General features: G+C 39.9%; 1 protein-coding gene across 1 annotated transcript in view; it reads left to right on the top strand.

Moving 5' to 3' along the window:
* MYH15 (myosin heavy chain 15) overlaps positions 1–24,155 on the top strand; it is a 176,419-nt gene that overhangs the window by 2,856 nt on the left and 149,408 nt on the right. The window contains exon 3 of the mRNA XM_081572251.1: positions 22,611–22,759. Within this exon, the coding sequence (XP_081428377.1) occupies positions 22,672–22,759 (88 nt within the window). The 5' untranslated portion in view covers positions 22,611–22,671. The remainder of the gene's footprint in view (positions 1–22,610; positions 22,760–24,155) is intronic.

The raw sequence follows: 24,155 nt of genomic DNA on the forward strand, positions 1-24,155 counted from the left end.
TGGCAACTAGAAAATTTTACGTTATTCACGTGGCTTGAGTTCCATTACTGTTAGACAGCACTCCTCCTAGGCATTAATTCACCACCTTTCATTTCCTAAGTTGCTTCTTTCCTTCTCTTTGTCTTTGCCCATAACATTTCTCCTGCTTAAATCCATGTTTCCTCCATTACTTCACTTATCACAGAGTTTGACCTCAATCTATTAACCAGCTTACACTTAAAACCAAGCACCATCACAATACTAACATTCACACAACATATGAATTCTTCTGTTCTTTATATCTAAAAATACCCAGTATTCATGAAATTTCAAAGATAATGCCATTTATTTACGTTGTTCCAGGATACCTAGTATAGCTCTAAGAGTTTATCCAATGGGCTTGAATGCTATCCTATAGACTTATCAAGTCATCAGCCTAAGAGACAGAACCACTGATCCTTCCCTGCAAATAGACAAACTGCCAGGCACACTAGGTACCCTTAGTAACAAAATGTAAACCAAAAAAAAAAAAAAATGAAACCATCCCCTACCTCTATTTCCACTGATATTCTTTTAGGCCAAAAATCTCATTTCCCTGTTGCATTATTACAGTTATCTCCTGCTTAAAATCTTTGCCCCTAATCTCCCCATCAGTTCCATCCTGAATCTCTAGCCATTCAATCTTCCCAAAATACCACTATTTTCATGTCAAATTTTGTTGAAAAGTCTTCAATGGCTCTGACAGCCCAGAGCAATAATTCTCAAACTGTGCTTCACTGAACCGTATGATTTTACTCATTAGCATTAATATTTCTTACCAGAGCAGCAATTTCTTCCTCTAAGTATCACGTTCAATCTTTCTATTGGTTTCTTGAACATATGGAATACATTACAACAGTTAAACGTTGTAATGTTCTTATCTACTCATTTCATCATCCATATCATATCTAGGTCAGTTTGGATTGACAGATTTTTCTTCTCATTTTAAGCTGTATTTTCCTGCTTCTTTGAATGCCTGATAATTTTTAACTGGATGCCAGAAATTTTAGTATATTGGTTTCTGAACATATTTATATTCCTATAAATATTTTTGAACTTTGTTCTGGTATGCAGTTATTTGGAAACTGATTCGTTCAATTCTGAGTTGAAGGTTTGTGGGAAGAGCTAGGACTAATTTTATCTACTATTAAGGCAAAAATTTTTGAGTGTTCTTCCTGATCTTCCATGAAGTATGAGATTTTTCCACTCTGACTTGGGAAAACAGGAACTATTTTCCTGTGGGCACTGAGGAGTCTCCTCTAGTCCTTTTGGGTGGTTCTTTCTTCACAGACATGTACCGATCACTACTCAGCTGAGAACTTAAGGAACGTACTCTTTAGGTGCCCAGAACTCACTCTCTCTGAGCAGCTCTTTCCTTTCCAGTGCTTCGTTCTATGAATGCTAGCCACCTTGGTCACCTCAGATTCCCAGATCCATCTTCTTAACTCAAGGGCATTGCTAGACTTAGTCTGAAAACTCCCCATGTTCTGGCCTGGCAGCACTCCAAGCAGTCACCTGGGGCCATTATGAGGCTCACCTTCTCTGTTTCATGTTTCAAGGATCATTGCCCTTCCTTGCTTGTTGAATGATGACTAGAAAACCATTGTATCACATTTTCTGTGAATATTTTCAGTTGTTTTAGGTGAGAGAGCAGATCTACTCCATCTCTCCATGTTGCTGAAGGCATAAGTTTCAGTCAAGATGCTTACGTTGTAGTTTGTTTGAAAAATGTATTTGGCCCTTAAAAGAATATTTTTAGAATCTAGAGTAAAATGTAAACTCCTTAGCCAGAGTGCCAAAACCTTCCACAGTCTGCCCTCAGTCTGAATTTCAAGTGTATTGTCCTATTGCAGGCAGAATGACTAAATACAGCTGTGTGTCTCCACCTCTTTATTCACAGGGTTCCCGTGCTGTCAACACAACTCTGTCTTCCTGGCTATCTTCCTCATGTGTGATCCTCTATTTTGGTCTAATAATTTTAGTTGCATTTACCTCATCTTACCAATAAGATCATATGCTCTTTTAAGATGAGAACTATGTCTGATATTTTTATATTTTTCCAAAGGCTTAGCACCAAGACTGGGCAGTGAGTGGACAGTCAGCATATGTTTGTAATTTGTCTAACTGAATGTGGAATAGCCTGACAGCAGGAACCTAGTTTTGTTCTTGCTAGGCTTAATTTGCAGCACACAAATTACTATATGACAGAATAAAAATAGGCTATGATGTAATTTCTGAGTAATCACGAGATGACATTATAAATGTAATCAGCCTACTTTTTAAAAATCCAGACAGATGGTGAAACATTCCATCTGATTTTATTCTGTGTGCTCTGTGTCCAATCTAGCAACAGACAACTTCTCGCTTCCCTTTTCTTAGACACCAAGGGTCATGGTGCTGAAATTTTCCACTCTCCTAAGTCTGTTCTCTGTACCTAGTAGGACAGAGTATGTGATGTCACCTTTGCTATTTTCACTGACCCCAAATCTGCATGAATCCTAATTATTTACAGAGAGTAGTTGTCACTGGGACCAACCCAGAGACAAAGAACCCGAGGGTAAAGAGCATGGTGTCTGGTGTCATCCTGGCTGATGCTTGAGTACTGGTTCTGCTGGATGTTAGCACATGACCTTGTGCAGTCACTCCTTCCCCCAGGCTCAGTTCCGCCCCTATATAAACAGAGGATGATACCCAGAGTAGAGTCTTGTAGGAATGTAGATCTTCCTATCACACTTGGTGGGAGTTTAGTGCTTTTGAAATGAATTGAGACATATGCTCAACATCCTAAACTGGATCATTGCTCTTTAAGGACAAAATTCCTTACCATGTTCAAAACCCATGGTGCCAAGTGCAGAAAGTCACAGCCATTATCCCCAATTTTAGTGTGTCTGTGAACTCAACCTCTTTCACCACTAAAACTATTTCAAAACGTTGAAGATCCAAAGAAACTCATTTTATGCCTGCCTTTAGTCTTGCCAGGATATGGCCATTCTTAATTAGTGAGAAACAATGAATTCTACTTCTATATGCCCCAATGTAGTTACAGTTCTTTTATTAATATAATGATCATTGCCACTTATTGAATACCTTCTCTTTTCCATGTTCTAGTCTGAGGACTTTATAGATAAAATTTTATTTAAAATAAAATCCTTAATATGTAGGCATAATGTGGGTGAAAATACTCAGGCACAGGGAGAGTAAAGAACCTGCTCAGTGTCCCCTGGTGAGGTAAGAGTGGAGTTGGCATTCATACTCAGGCAGTCTGACTTCAGAGCCCATCAGTTAACCTATAGGCTCTTTTGATAAATCAAGACAAGATTTTATGTAAGGCGATGTATTTGTCAAACCTCAATGGCCTGACTAGTGTAGATACTGAGGAGTTGTAAGACATGGTCAACACAATATAGGAATGGTGAAAATGCATTCCACACATTACTTGGAAATTGGATGGGTGATGATTTAAAAAAGAAAATTAAAAGCTACCTAGAATAGCATAAATTGTCTCATAGAACATAGCCTCTGCAGCTGAGAGGCCTTTGCAGTGGGAGGCCAAGAAGGATGCTTACAGGTAGACCTTTGTGGGGGCAGGGCACCCTGAGAGGAAGACTTGCCTCTCTTGGAGTATGTAGAAGTACTAGTATGTACCAGTGACTTAAGTCACGACAGAGAGATTAAGTGAACCTGGTCTTTACAGCTGATTGAGTAGGCCCTGGTAGGCTAGCAAAGTCTCCCCACTTGCTTACTATTGTAGGAAATTCCTTTAGTCTAGCACAGTTCTCAGAGTGAGGTCCCCAGACCAGCAGCATCAGTATCAGCTAGAAGCTTCTTAGAAATGCAAATTCTCAGGCTCCATCTCAGACCTACTGAAGGAGAAATGGGTGGTGGCACACAGCAATCTGATTTCTAACAAACCCTCTAGATCATTTTGATAGACACTTCTAGCAGGATACCTTTTGAACTCCCCAATTAAAAAATGAGTATTAAAGTGTAAAACCATAGTTGAGAGCTCTTCAGGATGAATTAGTTACAGATAATGTAAATGAAGTTTAACTCACTGCCTGTGATCTGTTTGACTGAGACAAATGCATCAGATAAGTCTAATCCTCACCTCTCTCCTCAGTCACATACATGACTAATGTTCCTAACATCAAGGCTTAGGGTTTGTAGCATAGATCAGATAGGCTGGGATTTATGACCAGTGTCAACTAGATGCTTCCACTGGAGAAAGCATATGTGAGTGATAGCAAGTAATATATATTTTAAAACCTGTTCTAATTTATTTATATATATATATATATTTGTAATATCAAACAATTATATATCACCGATTCTCTGCATATTCTAATTTATATTTTTAAAATAAAAATCTCTGGAAAACATAAGCACTACAAGTACTATTGTTCAGTTTAAAATAACTTGTAATGAGCCTCACCGTAGGTAGGGCTGTGCAGTCCTGCTCTGGGGCCTGGGCTCCTGGAGTGCAGGGATCAGCCTATTTACCAGTGTTCACCTCATGACTGGCACACAGCCCTATGCCCAACAGCCCAATAATCAGAGCATGAGCTGGATTGACTGGAAATGAGTAAAAAAATCAGAGAATATTATCTCTCACAAGTGAGAGAACAGAGATAGGAAGAGGAAGCAGAACAGGGAAAATTTCAGACTTGACAACTTTGCCATCTTCACTTTACTATGAGGACCAATAGAAGTATATGCCTCATAGCTGCAAAATCAGGTAGCTCTGATCTGCATGATTTATAACTTTAACATGTTTGTTGGTGGCATGAATTGATTAATAATAAAGTGTCACATGGAGAGTTTATCGAAGCATCAGTGTCTAAGAGTCTAATATTGGCCCATTTCACGCATTTGAGTTCAGTTTCAGTCACAAGGGAAAAAGTCATACTGTTGACTAACAGATCCAGGAGCTTTCAGAGGCAGTGGAATTGTAAATGAGCAGCTCAGCACCGGATATTTATTTCTACTTTTTTCTTTTATTACTATTGGACAGGATCAAAGGATAAAATAGACATATGTCTGCCTGTCATGTGGCCCTAATTCTAATTCCTGACCATATATTTAATAACACAGATATCTTTTAAAATTAGAGACTTGGTTTGTTCAAAAAGTCTGCATTATTTTCAATATGTAGCAAACAGTGGTGAGATATATTTTGAAATTTATCTTTTAGATTCAAAAGGCAGCCAAATAACAGACCCACATCATAAACCATGGCATCTGTATTGCCTCTATCTCTACTTCTTAAAGATAACATTTATTACATTCTTTTGCAATGTGCAGTCTTATTAAAAAATAAACTAGACATGAAAGCATCTAAACAGAAGTTACTCTTTTGAATCTAGCCACTAGCCACTCATTTTAAAAAACCAGTAGCATTAATCCCCTCTAACTGGAAAATATTTTTCCTCCCAGTGAATTCTTTCTTTAGTCTTTTTACCAGAGATCAAATTGCTAACATCTGTTGGATCATAGAAAAAGCAAGAGAATTCCAGAAAAACATCTACTTCTGCTTCATTGACTATGCTAAAGCCTTTGACTGTGTGGATCACAACAAACTGGAAAATTCTTAAAGAGATGGGAATATCAGACCACCTTACCTGCCTCCCGAGAAACCTGTATGTAGGTCAAGAAGCAACAGAACTGGACATTAAACAATGGACCGGTTCTAAATTGGGAAAGGAGTACATCAAGGCTGTATATTGTCACCTTGCTTATTTAACTTACATGCAGAGTACATCACGCAAAATGCCAGGCTGGATGAAGCACAAGCTGGAATCAAGATTGCTGGGAGAAATATCAATAACCTCAGATATGCAGATGACACAACATTTATGGCAGACAGCGAAAAGGAACTAAAGAACCTCTTGATGAAAGTGAAAGAGGAGAGTGAAAAAGCTGGCTTAAAACTCAACATTCAAAAAACAGAGATCAGGGCATCTGATCCATCACTGGTCCCATCCCAGCTGGTCCCATCACTTCATGGAAAATAGATGGGGAAACAATGGAAACAGTGACAGACTTTATTTTCTTGTGCTCAAAAATCACCGCAGATGGTGACTGCAGCCATGAAATTGCTCCTTGGAAGAAAAGCTGTGACAAACCTAGACAGCGTATTAAAAAGCAGAGACATTACTTTGCCAACAAAGGTCTGTCTAGTCAAAGCTATGGTTTTTCCAGTAGTTGTGTATGGATGGGAGAGTTGGACCATAGAGAAGGCTGAGCACCGAAGAACTGATGCCTTAGAACTGTGGTGTTGGAGAATACTCTTGAGAGTCCCTTGGACTGCAAAGAGATCAAACCAGTCAATCCTGAATATTCATTGGAAGGACTGAGGCTGAAGCTGAATCTCCAATACTTTGGCTACCTGATGTGAAGAGCTGACATTAGAAAAGGCCCTGATGCTGGGAAAGATTGAAGGCAGAGGAGAATGGAACAACAGAGGTTGAAATGGTTGGATGGCATCACCGACTCAATGTTCATGAGTTTGAGGAAGCTCCGAGAGATGGTGATGGACAGGGAAGCCTGGCATGCTGCAGTTAATAAGGTTACAAAGAGTTGGACCTGACTGAGTGACTTTACAACAACAACTAGACTCATGAAAGAAGTTTCCAGATTCTTGACAGCATTAGGCAATTGATGAACCTGAGCAATGGATGAGAAAAAAGTCTTTTTTATGTAGCGGTGCCTGCTCACTTTTGGTTGATAGCAATTTTTCAAATAAGTAGGCATCATCTGCAATAAAATGTCTATTCCCGCTTGGCTAAAGAAGATTACTGGAGAGTGGCTGTGTTGGAAGACAGAAGTTCTGGAAAGTAAACGAGCTCTGGAAAAATATTAGAAGTGAATTCATCAATGTATTTACTCATCATTTGTGTATCTATTTAGAGTAGTATAAAGTCTTCATAAAAGATATATTTTCCCCAAAATCATTAGTCTCAATATCTCTTAACTAATTGTTTTGAAACTGTTATGGTGAGCATTCCCCCATCTTCCAAAGTACTGAAACACCTAGTTTTTGCCTGAGCACAAGGCCACCTGAAGTAAAGACTGTTTCATTGTCTCTCTTCACTCTCCTCTCTCTTTTTTCTGAGAAGAATCTTTAAAGGGCTTGGCCCTTCTTTTTTCCTTCTTTCTTCTGAACTGGAAATGGACAAAATGACTGGATCTCCAACAGAATCTTGAGTCATGAGCTGACGTGGAGAATGGAAGCCATGCACAAAATATCATCAGGGAAAATAAACTTGATCCCTTGTGTTGAGATATACATGTAAGCTCTGGATGAACTCCTTCTTAACTTCACTTTATGACAGAAATAAACTTCTCTCTTATTTGTCATTATTTTGGAGTTTTCTGTTCCCAACTTGTTCATTTGCAAAGGGCAATTTTGTTATTGTTGTCATTCCCCTTGGCAACTAATACTGGGACTACCAAGAAATACTGGCTAAATATAACAGTTTATAATCCCCCAAAGCTAGACAAAAATATTGTTAGTTATAAAAAGAAAAGATAGGTATATCTAACTGTATCAAAATATAATACAACTGTTACCACAAACAAATTCAGGAGACAAATGATATGATAAATTAAACTGATAATACAGATGGCAGACAAAGGATTAGGATAAAAAATGTACAAAGAACAACTGCAAACTGACAAGAAAAACCAAATACCCCCATAGGAAAATAGGCAAAATAAAACAGGCAGAATAAACAACTCAAACAGGGATCAATTCAAATGGCTGATAAGCTTTTGAAAACATGTTCAAGTCTTTAACAGGCAGGGGAATGAAATTATAGTTAAAAATGAGATATTACTTTATACTTGTTGGATTATCAGAAATTAAAAAGAATCTGAGTACTGTCAGGAGTACTTCCTTGTATGGCTGGTGAAATTGTGAAGCGTTACTGCCTTTTCAGAAAGCAATCTGGTAATATCTATTATAACTTTAGATGTATTTTCTCTGACTTAATATTCCCACTCCTGGGACACTTTCCCAAAGTAATAAAACTATGCATAAGGACACATGTACAAAGATGCCAATTATAGTATTTTTCATGATTGCAAAAAAATCTAGAAACTTCAGTAGGCTAACTGCTGAATCTACTCTCTGGTGGCTCAGCTGGTAAAGAATCCACTTGCATTATCATATGTGAAACAGAACACCATTCCATGTTCGATGCATGAGACAAGGGCTCAGGGCCGGGGCAATGGGATGACCCAGAGGGATGGGATGGGGAGGGAGGTGGGTGGGGGGTCCAGGAAGGGGAACACATGTAAACCCATGGCTGATTCATGTCAATGTATGGCAAAAACTATTACAATATTGTAAAGTAATTAGCCCCCAACTAAAATAAATAAATTTATAAAATAAAAAAAAAAAAGAAAAGAAATAAGACGGAAAAATTAAAAAAAAAAAAAAAAGAATCCACTTGCAATGCAGGAGACCTGGGTTTAATCCCTGGGTTGGGAAGATCCCTTGAAGAAGGGAATGGCTACCCATTCCAGTATTCTTGCCTGGAGAATTCCATGGATGGAGGAATCTGGTGGGCTACAGTCCATGGGTTCGCAAAGAGTTGGACACAACTGAGCAACTAACACTTTCACTACTTTCACACCGTGGAATAACATACAACCATTAAAATGAGGAATTAGAGTTCCTTCAATTGGTTTGACAGGTTTTCAATGACATTATTAAGTGAAGAAAGCACAACCTAGATACCTATATATAACTGATCCCATTTTGTTAAACAACCAGGAGCAATATGTGATATGTTTCCATATCTACATGAGCATTGTCAGCATGGAGAAGACTCAAATTTTGAATCCTAAATTGTGAACCTGGGTCATTGTATGGGGCGATGGGGAAAAGCAAGAAAAAAAGATGTGAGTGAAGTATAAGAAAATGTATGATACAGATTATGGCAAGAGGCCAAAGGCAAGCCAGAAAAAAAAAAGGTGTATAATATGTTTGACTCATTTATATATTAATTATATGTGTACATGCATATAGTATATATTATATATATGAATATAAAGACATAACCTAGTAATAACCCTAATTTATACCCAGAAATACCAGCATCTTATTATAATTTTTTATTATATAAAAGTGTATGTTTATTATAGAAGATTAGAAAATATAGAGATGTAAAATACATTTTTTTGAAGAATCCATAATCTGACCATCCAGAGATAGCCACTGTTTTTAGATGCATTGAGTAATTTTTTAATATACTATGATACTTTTATAACTCATTCTCATTTAAATGCCACTTCTTTAATAATTATCCTCATAAACTTACAATCTTATTTTCTAGCAAACATGAACATATCATTCTATTTCCACACATCGAGTCCTCTGATAAATGTGCTTGTTGTCAAATCACATCAATAGAGTAAGGAAGGGAAAAGATGGGCACCCTGGAAAGGAGAGGACTTGATAGTTCTGTTGTTTTCCGTCTTTTAAATTGCAGCAAACTCCTCTCCATCCTCTCTCCCTAATATACTCTAACATCTTTTATGATATTGACCCTTCTATCTAAGTTAAAAACAGAGTAACTTGTTATAAATTGTGATCTCAAATGGTTTAGTAACATCTGTGTAGTCAGTCAGTGTTGCAAAACATTTTGTCCTCAGCAATTATTATAGTAAGATCTGATATGTGACTTTGGGGTCTGTATATTAGAGTGCTCTGTTGTTGTTTTTCAGTCACTAAGTCATGTCCAACACTTTGTGTCCCCATGAAATGCAGCACACCAGGCTTTCCTGTCCTTCACTATCTCCTGGAGTTTGCTTGATCAAGCTACATTTAGAGTATTTGATTAGCTGCATTTTAAGTAGAATGACTTCTGATCGTCAATATACAACAAATCTTCAAAGAGGTTTCTCTGTTGGGAATACATGGTTACTTTAATGTGATTGTCCAGTCAATTATGTGTGGGGTTTGACCATTTGAATATAGCAGCTATTGACAGAATTTAACTCTCACCTGCTTTATATTTTTAAGATACAACTTACTTTACAAGAAGGCTCTTGTTTTGATCCCCACTCTCTATTTGAGCCAGAGAATCAGCAACCCTGCCTTACTCTCCTGAAATTATCATAATGATATCATAGCCACGTTTGAATCTCCAGGGCTGGCCCGCCTATCTAACCCTGTAAATCAATTACCAAATGCCAACTGAGCCACATCAGCAGCATCCTGATCCTGCCTTTTCTTGGGATTTTTTTTCCAATAGACTGGATCAGAATACTCCCCTCCTCTCAGCACATCCACCTTTACTCCCCACTACCTGCCCTCAGAGTCTAGAGGAACTTATCTCTCCTCCTGACTATTTGCTGTTTATTACTTTTAACAGCTGTCTCTTATTTATTCCAAATTAGACCCTTCTGAAAATCCAATCTGGTTAGCTTCTTCTGCATGTGGACATTTTGAAACCTCAGAGCTCCTTAAAATGCACATTAAACTGTTTTGTCCGTTTTAAATGGATTGATTCTTCTTTAAATTTCTAAACACAAGAACACATCCTTTTTCTCAAGGCCCAAACACACATGGAAAACGGCTTCCAGTCTGCCAGAGGCCAAGTAGATACCCTCAGTGTCCATGTACTACAGACTGAAAGCCAGCCAGGGTGATATTTCTCTTGCTCATCTCATATTGCCTAGGATTCTGTGAGGTTACTGCTGTTAGTTTGCCCATTCTAATTAAATTGCATTCCTGTAAGAAGCAACAAGGATCATCTCAATTAGGCTGCCACATTGGCTCACTTTAGCACAACTGACTAGCTATAATTATATAGTACTTGCTTCAGCATTTATTACTAGCCCATTTCTGCCCGCAACACTGTGTAATAGGCCTCAGCAAAGATATCTCTCTACTCTCTTCTCTTTTTTCCCTCAGTGGGAAATGGTGAATTAACTGGTTGGGGTAAGAGTTATGCAGAACTGGCCCATCAGTGCTGAGAACTGATTGCGTGAGCTGTTTCCTGTAACCGCAGAGAGTTACACTTCTTTACATCACTTCTCAAATTATTTTAAACATAGTTCAGAAAGTCCTTTGCTCCAGGGAGACATTTTCAGGTTTTACAAATGGCTTTCAAGTCCTGGAAAAGTGATTCAAAGCCAAGAGTTTTGTCTAGCTGTTTGCCCCTTTATAACAATCAGCTAGCTGTCTGCTTCCAGAGAAAGCAATGGCAACCCACTCCAGTACTCTTGCCTGGAGAGTCCCATGGATGGAGGAGCCTGGTGGGCTGCAGTCCATGGGGTCGCTGGGAGTCAGACACGACTGAGTGACTTCACTTTCACTTTTCACTTTCATGCATTGGAGAAGGAAATGGCAACCCACTCCAGTGTTCTTGCCTGGAGAATCCCAGGGATGGGGGAGCCTGGTGGGCTGCCGTCTAGGGGGTTGCACAGAGTTGGACACGACTGATGCAACTTAGCAGCAGCAGTAGCAGCTGTCTGCTTCACCTAGAGACTGAGAGAAAATGTCCTGGAAGTTGGAATAAGAAGATAGCAATATATCTCCTTGGATAGAAAGGACACTCTGTAGAATCATATTTTGGGGGGGGGAGATATTAAAGAACATTATCAGAATTAAGAATGAATAATTGTATACTGTAATGATTACAAAAATTGATTTTTAAAGCCCAACATTCTAGGTTCAAATCTTGTCTCCAAAAATTACTAGCTTATCACCTCTGCCTCTATTTTCTCATTTGTGACATGGGAATAATAAAAGTCCGACCTTTTAGTGTTGATCTGGGGCTTACAAGAATTCATATATGCAGAGTGCTTAGAACAGTGCTTAGAATATAGAAACTCATTAACATGTGTTCTTAGTATTCTTAGAGTGGCCTAAATAAATAGTAGAAAACTACTGTTTAACTGTTAACTTGGAAATGTGAAAAATGTTGAGACCTTTAGCTTAATTGTTCAAAGTCACTGGGAGAAATAGCATTAGACCCCAAGACTCCAAAATTGATGTCACGAGAGAGGGGTATTGCTGCTTCTCTTATTAATATTGTCTAATCCTATTATGCAGCAAGCATTTAAAGAATGAGTTAAATTAGCCTGAGGATTTTGGTTATAGAAATGGAATAGTGTTCTGACATCCTACACCCTCACCTCAGAGACATTTTGGGTGCCAAATCCAGATCCATGGGTTCAACTTCTCAAAAACCAACAGACAAATTTAGAAACAATGGCAAAATTGTCTGAAGTTGTCACTGTTGACCTTTACAAAAGTGTATAAAGTCTTGATTCAGCACTGGCCTGCTCATTTCCTTTGCTCTTTTCAAGGTAGGTTTTCCTCTTCTTCCTTTTCTACTGGTACGCTGAATGATGAGTATGAAAGACAATTTGCTATCTTTACTGCTCTTTTTACCTTGGGGGTTATTCATTATATGAAATGAAATATTTTAAGGAAAAAAAAACAATGTGTATTGAATAGAATCCTTCTGGGATTAGAATTTTAACAATTTTATTTTCATTATAATCTCTTAGTATGTCCCTTATTGCATTTATGCTGGAAACAATTTGTTGACAAGTTTTGTCTCCTAGTAGATTTAAATCTTGAGAACAAAAACCATGTATTAATTGTTCAGGTATCCCAAGTATTTTGCCAATTTTTGTCATGTACTGTGTGTTCAAAAAGTATTTGTTGAATTTATTGAACTAGAATACATAATACTCCAGTTTTATTTTAGAGAAGTGTATCTTTGAATATCTGTCATGTGAAGATGTTGATTATAATTGCATTATAATTATACTTAGTTGAAATTCATATAATTATCCTGGGTTAAGGTCATATTATTTAGAAAAATACAAAATCAATGACAATAATACAAATAACACCTTTGATTTATATTATACATCAACTTTTATGGTTACTAAAATATTTAATGCATATCATTTGGGTAATAATAACACTAGCAATTCTAAACTAGGCGTTAAGCTATTATGCCAATTATGGATCACTGACCCAAAAAAATATTTTACTAGACTATGACAATGTTCTAGTCTATCTAATATTTTACTCTCTGAGTGTGGTTTTAAGTAGTGTTTTATGGGAGAATATATTTGCCTTCAACTCTGAAGCACAAAGATACAACCCCTAATCTTAGTTTTCTTCAGTTCCTCTTCATAGATCTATCATGAGTATTTTTTCTAAACTCTGCTCAGAACTGTCCACACTTTCAGGCTAGCCCCACTGTCACTGGCTGGTGAATTTAGGCCAATCGTTTATTTTATTTGTCCCTTTCATGCTCACCTCTAAATTATGGAGCACTGAGAGAACTGATAATAACTTTTAGTTCTAAAATTCCATGGATTCAAAAATCTTGGAATATAGTTTTGACTTCTTAACAATTATTAATATTTTTCTTTAAAAAATAAGCTATTTATTTAAACCTTTCCCTGCAAGTTCAGTTTTTTTTTAATACAATCAACCAGTTGATTTTTATTCTAATCATACTCCTTTTATACCATAGACCTAGATTTTCATTTCTCATCCAAAGTAGAGAATGGGGTGGTGATACTTTTCTAACTAAGGACACGATGCCTCCTAAGCTGAAGCTCAGCGAGAATGCTATATGGCATCATGCTTAGGAGCATGAGCTCAAGAGTCAGACTCATGGGTCTAATTTGCTTGTTGGTTCATTTCCTAAGCATTTATCAAGGCCCTACTCTGTGCAGATGTCTGGCATCCGCTCTGAATGGAGCAGACCTACTCCCTGCCCTAAGATCACTTATGTTTGGTCAGGAAGCTAGAATTTCAACAGATAATACAGAATGAAGATTACCATGATACATGTAGTAAAGGGATCTAAGAACATATCTAAGAGAGACACAGCCTAGAGAACACTTCTTGGAGAAACACTGCTTAATGGAGACCCAAAGAGTAATGGGGAACTAGCCAGAGGCAGAGGGGAAGGACTGAGTGTTCCAGCAAGAGGTCACCTCCTGTGTGAATGCCCAGAGATCAGAGAGTACTCCTTGGTGCTTCCTAGGAATACACCAGCCAGGGCTCATCTGTCATGAGAGTATGGGAGACAGGGTGCGGTCATCAGGCAGGACAAATGCTGGAGAGCTCTGCAAGTCCTGTTAATATTTTGGACTTTATGTTAAATTGAAAAAAAGTGGAAAGGTTTTAAATAAGATAGTAATATGATTGTGTCCCTGTAGATGCGACCTCATTCTGGATTGGCTGCTGTCAAAAGACCAAACCAGAGAGTAAAGCAATAAGCCAAGAGAGAAATGATAATGGCCTTGATCAGGTGCTGGTGGAGAATGGAAAAAAATATAGGTGGTTCTGATCGATATTTAGATAAAGAGTCAGCAGAGCTTGGCAAATGATTGGATATGAAGGTGAAGGGAGAGATAGGAATCAAGGATGGCTTTCATGTATCCAGATTTCCAACCAGAGACATCACTTGCTACCTCTCCAAATCTGTGTCTTTATAAAATGTGGGTTATTATGAATGTCTTCATAGAACTGCTATGAGATTAAAAGAGTTAATATATATAAAGCACATAAGCCAGTGCCTGGTGTCCAATAAATCCTCAGAAATGATAGCTATTGTTTGCTCTTATAAAATAGTGTTGCTACTGACTCCATGGGTACCATTTTAAGGCCATTTGAGGTTCTTTCCTTTGGAAACTTTTATTTTTAAAATACAATTAGAAGTGAGAGGGGCATGCTTCCATGGTCTGCATCACCCTGTGTACAGCTCTATCCTAGCATTTTTCATGGAGGATTGTAAGAGCTGATACACAGCTCTGTAGCCCAGCCCTCAGTTGGATGGGACCTTCTTGAGGTCTTATTGCTCTTTTAACGCGTAGTGCCTAAGAGGGCATACTTGACAATGAATGCATAACAGAATTTAATTAGAATTTTTTCCTTTGGATAAATAGCAAATAGCTGAGTACAGAGAATCAGAATTTTGATCCAAGCTGGGGAGACAGGAAGAAATGAGACAAGGTGGCAAGGTGGTGTTGGACAGGATAGAAGGGCCCCCAGAAGCTGGGAGGGGGCACCAGTGGAAGGGGGGTGCTCAAGAGGAATGTCACTGATAAAGCTCTGTGTTTGCTGGGGATGGGTCTTTGATTAGTTAATTAACACAGGGGAAGAGAACAGAGAGAGGAAGTTATCCCAGAACCAGGGAGTAGGATTAGAGACCAAAAAGTACCATTAGGATCTGTCTTTAGAAAGAAGATCATTAGAAAGAACAGTTTCTGTGGTGTGATGGGAGGTGGTAGGCTGGGGAGAGACCGGGAGGAGGGGGAGCAGAATGGCAAGTGAGCTCTGGACCACTCGGAGATGTAGAGCGAGAATCGTTATCACTCCTTGGAGTGCTCCAAGTAATAATTTCTGCAACACGCTTGATTTATAGTTCAATTCACCTCGATACTTTAACATTTCTCTCCTAAGACTCAGCTTTTTAAGAAAGCTAATCTGCATGTAAATAAATAAAATGTAGGTATTATAACTGGTTAAGGGGTGGCGGATTTATGCATAAAGACGAAGTGATCAGCAGTTTTCTACCGAGTAAACCTTGCTGAGTTGAGGCACGTAACAGATTATCCCAGCAGCATGAATATTAGGAGATATTGGTATCTTTGTTTGTCTCTCCAGTCGTGCCCCTAATTAAGAGCATCTTGTAGCATTTCCCCAGATTTGTGGTGTTCAGTGGGCCTTGTAAGTAAATGTATTTCACTTACTGCCTTGAGACACATGTTCCAGCTTGTTGGGAATCATTTAAGTGCTTGATAATTCTCCCTTTCCTCTGTTGACATCTGGATAAATCCATTCTCGTTTGCAGGCACTTTGTCTCCAATTTTAATAACGGAAGAGGCTTTGTTGAGACATTCTTAGTGTTTGTTTACTCAGAGGAATATTAATATTTCTTCTTATTACTTGCATCACGGTTTCCCAGCAGTGGAAGCCTTTGCAAGTAAACACGCATAATAACCTAACTTGATGAAGAACTCAAGTGAATCTAATCAATTATGATGAAACCAACTTGAAAACTGTTGGGGTTGCTAATACTTTACCTCTTTTAACAACTTACTTAATAGACATTGAGTTTCTGCTTACAGTGAGGGCAATAAAATGCCAAGGTGGTGAGGATTTCAAACCAGACAGTCTCTGTGTATCCTCCCTCGAGAAATGTATCATCTAACTAACCCTGACTGAAAGAGGAAAGACTGCTGGAAAGACCACTCACTGTGGTCATTGGTGAGAGGACTAGAGTCAGTGTGACCTCCCAGGACAGAGCACCACCCACATAAATGATCCCCTTGTCTCACCTGCATCCACCCAAATACAGCTGCCAATTTGTGTATTTCTGTCCCCCCTCTCTTCTTCCCAAAGGTATTGTCCTTTATTATGGTTTTACACATCTCAGATTCTGTAATCAATTTAGCATTGAAACCCAGAACAAATGCTTGTGAATAGTAATAAGAGTAGTTAACATACATTGAAATTTTACAATGCATCAGACACTGTGCTGACTTTTATTTATATATAAGTCAAATGGGCCTTAGGAAGCATCACTATGAACAAAGCTAGTGGAGGTGATGGAATTACAGTTGAGCTATTTCAAATCCTCAAAGATGATGCTATGAAAGTGCTACACTCAATATGCCAGCAAATTTGGAAAATGCAGCAGTGACCACAGGACTGGAAAATGTCAGTTTTCATTCCAATCCCAAAGAAAGGTAATGCCAAAGAATGCTCAAACTACTGCACAATTGCACTCATCTCACATGCTAGTAAAGTAATGCTTAAAATTCTCCAAGCCAGGCTTCAGCAATACATCAACTGTGAACTTCCAGATATTCAAGCTGGTTTTAGAAAAGGCACAGGAACCAGAGATCAAATTGTCAACATCCGTTGGATCATCGAAAAAGCAAGAGAGTTCCAGAAAAACATCTATTTCTGCTTTATTGACTATGCCAAAGCCTTTGACTGTGTGGATCACAATAAACTGTGGAAAATTCTGAAAGAGATGGGAATACCAGACCATCTGACCTGTCTGTTGAGAAACCTGTATGCAGGTCAGGAAGCAACAGTTAGAACTGGACATGGAACAACAGACTGGTTCCAAATAGGAAAAGGAGTATGTCAAGGCTGTATATTGTCACCCTGCTTATTTAACTTATATGCAGAGTACATCATGAGAAACGCTGGGCTGGATAAAGCACAAGCTGGAATCAAGATTTCCGGGAGAAATATCAATAACCTCAGATATGCAGATGACACCACCCTTATGGCAGAAAGTGAAGAAGAACTAAAGTGCCTCTTGATGAAGGTGAAAGAGGAGAGTGAAAAAATTGGCTTAAAGCTCAACATTCAGAAAACTAAGATGATGGCATCCGATCCCATAATTTCATGTCAAATAGATAGGGAAACAGTGGAAACAGTGTCAGACTTTATTTTTCTGGGTTCCAAAATCACTGCAGATGGCCATGAAATTAAAAGACGCTTACTCGTTGGAAGGAAAGTTATGACCAACTTCAATATACAGAGACTATTGAAAAGCATATTGAAAAGCAGAGACTTTACTTTGTCAGCAAAGGTCCGTCTAGTCAAGGCTATGGTTTTTCCAGTGGTCATGTATGGATGTGAGAGTTGGACTATAAAGAAAGCTGAGTGCCCAAGAATTGATGCTTTTGAACTGTGGTGTTGGAGAAGACTCTTGAGAGTCCCTTAGACTGCAAGGAGATCCAACCAGTCCATCCTAAAGGAAATCAGTCCTGAATATTCATTGCAATGACTGATGCTAAAGCTGAAATGCCAATACTTTGGCCACCTGATGCGAAGAGCTGACTCATTGGAAAAGACCCTGATGCTGGAAAAGATTGAGGGCAGGAGGAGAAGGGGATGACAGAGGATGAGATGGTTGGATGGCATCACCAACTCAATGGACATGGGTCTGGGTGGACTCTGGGAGTTGGTGATGGACAGGGAGGCCTGGCGTGCTGCGGTTCATGGAGTTGCAAAGAGTTGGACATGACTGAGCGACTGAACTGAACTGAACTGAATCTTCACATCATCTTAAGAGATTAGATAAGAATCTGTATTAAGACAAAGACTGGAACATCATGTCTTCATTAAGGATTTTTTATGGCAAAGCCAGAAACACACTTAAGATAATTTAAGGTTGAGTTTAGGGGAATGAATTAGGGATTTTCTGGCAGGTTATTGAAAGATTTTTTGAAAACCAAAGGCAGAGACTGAATCTAGGTCTCAAAAGGTCTGTAATTGCGAAAGTTATTTGGCACATAAGCAAGCAAGCTCTCTTTCTTTCCTCAGTCCCTTATTACCGCTTCTCCTCCTTCTTGATTTCCTCTCTGTTGAAGCTTCTGCTGATTACCATGTATGTGGCACCACGTGACCACAACACAATGCCCACCTCAACCCCCAAGTCTGTACAACTCACTTCAAGCAAAGGACCCAGGATGAGAGTGGCATCTAAGTCCTGAATCTGTCTTCCAGGAACAGACACCCTGATTGGATCAGGTATTCAGACTTGGTGTATTTGCTGGGCCAGGACAAGAGTGTCACCTGACAGACACAACAGCTTGTGTTTCTTTGCCTGTGGATGATGGCCGGAGCTCCTCAGAGGAGTGTGTGGGCTCAGTGGGTATGCAAAATCGTGTCTGCTAAAAGTAGCTAAGAACTGAATAATTATAGAATCAATAGGACTTGGTGATCAATTGAATGTGGGCCTGAGAGAGAAGGAGAAATTGGAAATGACTCACAGAGTTCATTTCGAAAGATGGGAACCCTTCCATTGAAGCAGCAGGCAGGGGATAATTGGGGAGGGATGGGACCTGTCCGAGAACAGTGTCAAGAACAGCATAACCCAGCCTGAGGTTTTAGCTGAGTGGTAAGTGGGAGTCATGGCCACACAAACTCACCTCTTCCCCTGGCTTCCACCATCTCCTGGGCTTCTGCTGCAAAACCAGCTCTACTCCTTCCTGGGATGTGAAGATTTTTCTCAGCAAATTTGACTAAGTGTAGCCATAATTCAAGATGGAAGGAATACCCTCACCCAACCCTGCCCAACCTAGTTCCAATCTCTAACTCTAAGAGAGCTAAGAGTGTATTTATCCTGCTCAACTCTGCAGCCCCCAAGCCTAGTATGGGCAGTTACTGATGGGCAATATGTATATACTGAGTGAGAGAATAAATGGATGTTTTCAAAAAGCTACTGACAAAATACCTAGAGAGAGACAGAACCACAGAAAATACCACCAGCAAGCATAAAAATAGCTGATTTCCAAACTAGAGGTTTTGTTTTTAAAATTACTGAATTACTCTAGACTTAAAAGGAGGGTAACCAACTTTTTCCAGCTTACATGGGACTTTCCTGGTTTGAGCACTAAAAGTCCCAAATCCTGGGAGATGCTTCAATCCCCAGCCACCTTGGAATAGCTGGTCACGCAAGCTGGTGTCACTTCTCACACAGCTGTTAACTTATCATCTGCCAAGGGCAGCTAGGTTCTGACCAGCAAGATCCTTTCCAGGCCAAGGTGAAAAGCTCACATGTCAACTCTCCCTTTCATATAAGGCCTTCCCACGCCTTGTCTTCACTTGGTAACCAAGATGTTTAACTAAGGAAATTGTATCATGTGAATGTAAATGGGATCATGGTGGTTTGTATACTTATTTACTTAGTCCCTGAAAAAGTGAGTGCTAGAACAGAGCAGAAAGAGTTGTTTGGCTTTACAACAAACATGTATGAGTATCTAAGGCCTCTCTCTGAGTCCAGCTTTCTGAGAGTAATATTGTCTAAGTACTCTGTAAATGGGCTTCAAACAGTAAAGAATCTGCCTGCAATGCAAGAGACTTGGGTTCGTTCGATCCCCAGGTCAGGAAGATCCCCTAGAGAAGGGAAAGCCAACCCACTCCAGTATTCTTGCCTAAAGAATTCCATAGACAGAGGAGACTGGCAGGCTACAGTCCATGCGGCTGTAGATATGAGTTGGATATGACTGAGTGACTAACACACCCTGTAAATAATGGATACATGTAATGTGGACTTTGTACTCACTTCAAAGGCACTCAGGTGGGTCATTCTCTTGGCCTTAGTTACTTACCTCCAAACAGTTATACTCCTGGCAATGCAGTTTCCTCCTGGATAGGGCTCGTTTCTACATCTTTAATTATGCTAAGTGGTCTAGACTAGGAAAACGATTTACACAGCTATGTGCTCTGTATCTTAATGTGAGCTCTTTATCCTTGGTGTTATAATAAGAACTACTTTAAAAAATCTGTTAAATATGAAAGTGCATGCACATGCCACAAATTGAAACAGACCAGAATGGTATGAAGTGTAGAGTAACGGTCTCCTCCTCCCACCCATATCCCGTCCCCACTCCCCAGATATCTGTTTCTTAGGTATCTTTCCAGGAAATGTGTACATGCACACACATACACACACTCACACTTCAGGAAATTTATGGATTTCTTCCATTTCAAAATATACTTCCTGAGCTCTACTGTCTATTGCGTACAAGTCACCAGGAAGTCACACATAGTGAGAGGAGGATATGGTTCAGTTCTCTCACAAATACAGACTGACAACTTGTCTCCCTGACAACAGCTTCTCTCTTTTTGAATCCACCCTGAATGTGCTGCCAGAACCATTTTCCTAAAATACTGCTTCCCCTCATGCCCTTGCCCAGAGTTTATGATGTTTCCTAGAGTCTATTCTGAAACTTCTCTGCCTGACTTTCAGAGCTCTCCCTTATCTAGCTCCATTTTATCTATTCAAGTGCTTACTATGTATTATTATTACAAATCCTAAATCTGAACGCTTACCTGCAGAAAGGTCAATTTTGTCTTTTCCTCCTGGGAAATATCACCCCCGGTCCTATCTCTGGGCTTTGGCTCATGGACTTCTGATGAGTACTTCTATCTTGGGAAATGTCCCTATAGATTATGACTAGTCCTTGCATTATGTAGGGAAGGAAAGTGAACATAGAGAAATTGTGACTTTCTGTTAGTATAAATTGTATGCTTATTTTCTAGCAGAAATAAAACTTAACTCTTGGGCTAGACCAGTAGACTTTGCTCTAAACCGCACTCCAGAGATGCTGTCATGGATACACCCAAGTCACTGCAAAGCAGAAAATAGATTATGTGCCATAAAATACATGATTAGGCTTGTTAATTTTCACGCATGTGTGAAGTAGAAAGTGATTGCAGTTCATTCAGGAGGGAGTAGACCATGGAGCTCTTTAGTCATGAGGTAAATCAGAGCTAAGCCACCTTGGAAAGCCCTCCTCTACCTTCTCATCTATAAAATGAGGGTACTAAGACTTGCCCATGCAAACAAGTGGAGAGGAAAAAGCCTAAGAACTTTTTTGTCCAATTAGAGAGAATGACTTCTCATTTGGGATTGTGACAGCCCAGATTTTTTCTTCTCATTTTCAAATGTGAAGTGTGCAGATTAAAGATAAAATAAGTAAAGTGTTGGGTGTAGCATGAATATTCAATGAATTTAGTCCTGATAATTTGCCCAGCAACCCAGTCCCTCCGAGACTGGAAACTGCCTTGCTCGAGCTGATGTACTCCTTACTCTGTTCACTCTATTCACCACAAAGCCTGCTTTCCTTCCTCTGGCATGTGCTGTCCTAGCATAGCTCCCTAAATATCTATCAGCAGTTTCATGTACTGCCTGCTCCCAGACACTCACCTCTGCTGCAGTACTCACCTTTTTATTCCTTTATTCTCTAATGCTGGGCATTTGTCTGAATAACTTCCTTCTTTGCTGCCATGATCTGGCTACAATGCACCATCTTCCTGAGTGTACCTGGATACCTGCAAGCCTTTCCTCCACTCCTACAAGGGCCCTAGCGTCCATAACGCTCTGTTTCTCAGTCTACTCCATCCCACCACCCACCAGGGTCAGAGCTCTGGGCTTCAGGATTGCATGATGACTTTTATAGGCTGTGGGCATTTTTGTCTTTGTGGGCTCCTTCCTTCACAAAAAGTACTAAAAATTGGATTTTACAACTGTGTTGGTTGGTATAAAGACTGATTAATATAATCCAGGCTGGTTTCATCATTATATGTCATTAATATTATTTTCACATATTTCTTCTGCTTTTTTTTTAATGTGAACCATTTTTAAGTCTTTAATTTGTTATAATATTGTTTCCATTTTTTGTTTTGGTTTTTTGGCCACAAAACATGTGGGATCTTAGCTCCCTGACCAGGGGTCAAACCCACACCCCCTGCATTAGGAGGCAAAGTCTTAATCACTAGATCACCAGGGAAGTCCCTTTTTCTTCTGCTTTTAGAAGAAATTAAAATATTTTTGTGGCCCGCCTAAAAGCATTGTGGACTCTAGGCATTGGACTTTCTGTGCCACCTGCATAAATGGATCCTGCTAGAGTGAGACTCCTTGTGTAGAACTTCATCATATACTTGAGACACGGCAGAGAGATAGTTAAAAAGAAAACTCAACCTTTGAGGGTCTGTCTATAGTGAATAATTTCTCCCCTCAGTTCCTGATGCCTCCTTTCCCCTGGTTCCTTCCTACACCTGTCTTCTGCAGAGTGAATCTTTTTGGCTCACTTTAAGGTCTCAACCTGACTGGGAGGATCACTTTAAGGAGGATGGACCTGTCAGAGCTCGGCGAGACCGCGGCCTTCCTCAGGATAAGCAAGGATGAGCTGCTTCTGCTTCAGGCCATGGCCTTCGATGGTAAGTCTTATGGCAGCTGCTAGCTTCACTTTATTTTACTGAGATATCAGAGTGGAGGAGCCGTCATTTCTGGAGCCTAACTTATTTGCTTGGAGTACAGTCTGTCTCTGTGAACCTCTGAGCAATTGAGGAGTTCAGGGTGTGGAGGGTAAAGATGGGGGTTTGTGAGGAAGAGCAGGAGCCCTGGGAGACAGCCCAGACCCTGGTTCTGGTTGCTATGACAGGTTTTCTCTCTAAGGAAGCACTGTGACAACACAGTAGTAGATACAATGGTCATCTGAGTTAAATTCACCCATTCCAGTCCATTTTTAGTTCACTGATTCCTAAAATGTCGATGTTCACTCTTGCCATCTCTTTGACCACTTCCAGTTTTTCCTTGATTCATGGACCTGATATTCCAGGTTCCTATGCAATATTGCTCTTTATAGCATCAGGCTTTACTTCCATCACCAGTCACAACCACAGCTGGGTGCTATTTTTGCTTTGGCTCCTTCTCTTTGTTCTTTCTGGAGTTATTTCTCCACTGATTTCCAGTAGCATGTTGGCCTCCTACCAACCTGGGGAGTTCATCTTTCAGTGTCCTATCTTTTTGCCTTTTCACACTGTTCGTGAGGTGCTCAAGGCAAGAATACTGAAGTGGTTTGCCATTCCCTTCTCCAGGGGACCACGTTTTGTCAGAACTCTCCAACATGACCCATCCATCTTGGGTGGCCCTTGGGCATGCCTCAAAGTTTCATTGAGTCAGACAAGTCTGTGGTCCATGTGATCAGTTTGGTTAGTTTTCTGTGACTGTGGTTTTCATTCTCTCTGCCCTCTGATGGATAAGGATAAGAGGCTTGTGGAAGTTTCCTGATGGGAGAGACTGTGAGGGGGAAACTGGGTATTGTTCTGATGGGAGGGGCTATGCTCAGTAAATCTTTAATCCAATTTTCTGTTGATGGCCAGGGCTGTGTTCCCTCATGTTGTTTGACCTAAGGCCAAACTATGGTGGAGGTAATGAAGATAATGGAGACCTCCTTCAAAAGTTCCCATGCATGCACTGCTGCACTCAGTGCCCCCAACACTGAAGCAGGCCACTGCAGACCCACACCTCTACTGGAGACTCCTGGACACTCATGGGAAAGTCTGGGTCAGTCTCTCGTGGGGTCATTGGTCCTTTCTCCTGGGTCCTGGTGCACACAAAGTTTTGTTTGTGCCCTCCAAGAATCTGTTTCCCCAGCCCTGTGTAAGTTCTGGAGCTCTATGGTGGGATTAATAGCAACCTCCTCCAAGAGGGCTTATGCCATACCCAGGTCTGCTACATCCAGAGCCTCTGACACTGCAGCAGGCCACTGCTGACCCATACCTCTGCAGGAGACACTCAAAAACAGTTTTGGCTCAGTCTCTGTGGGGTCTC

The sequence above is a fragment of the Giraffa tippelskirchi genome, chromosome 2 (assembly GCF_054371585.1).
Source record: "Giraffa tippelskirchi isolate mGirTip1 chromosome 2, T2T-mGirTip1v1.2.pri, whole genome shotgun sequence".
NCBI lineage: Eukaryota > Metazoa > Chordata > Mammalia > Artiodactyla > Giraffidae > Giraffa > Giraffa tippelskirchi.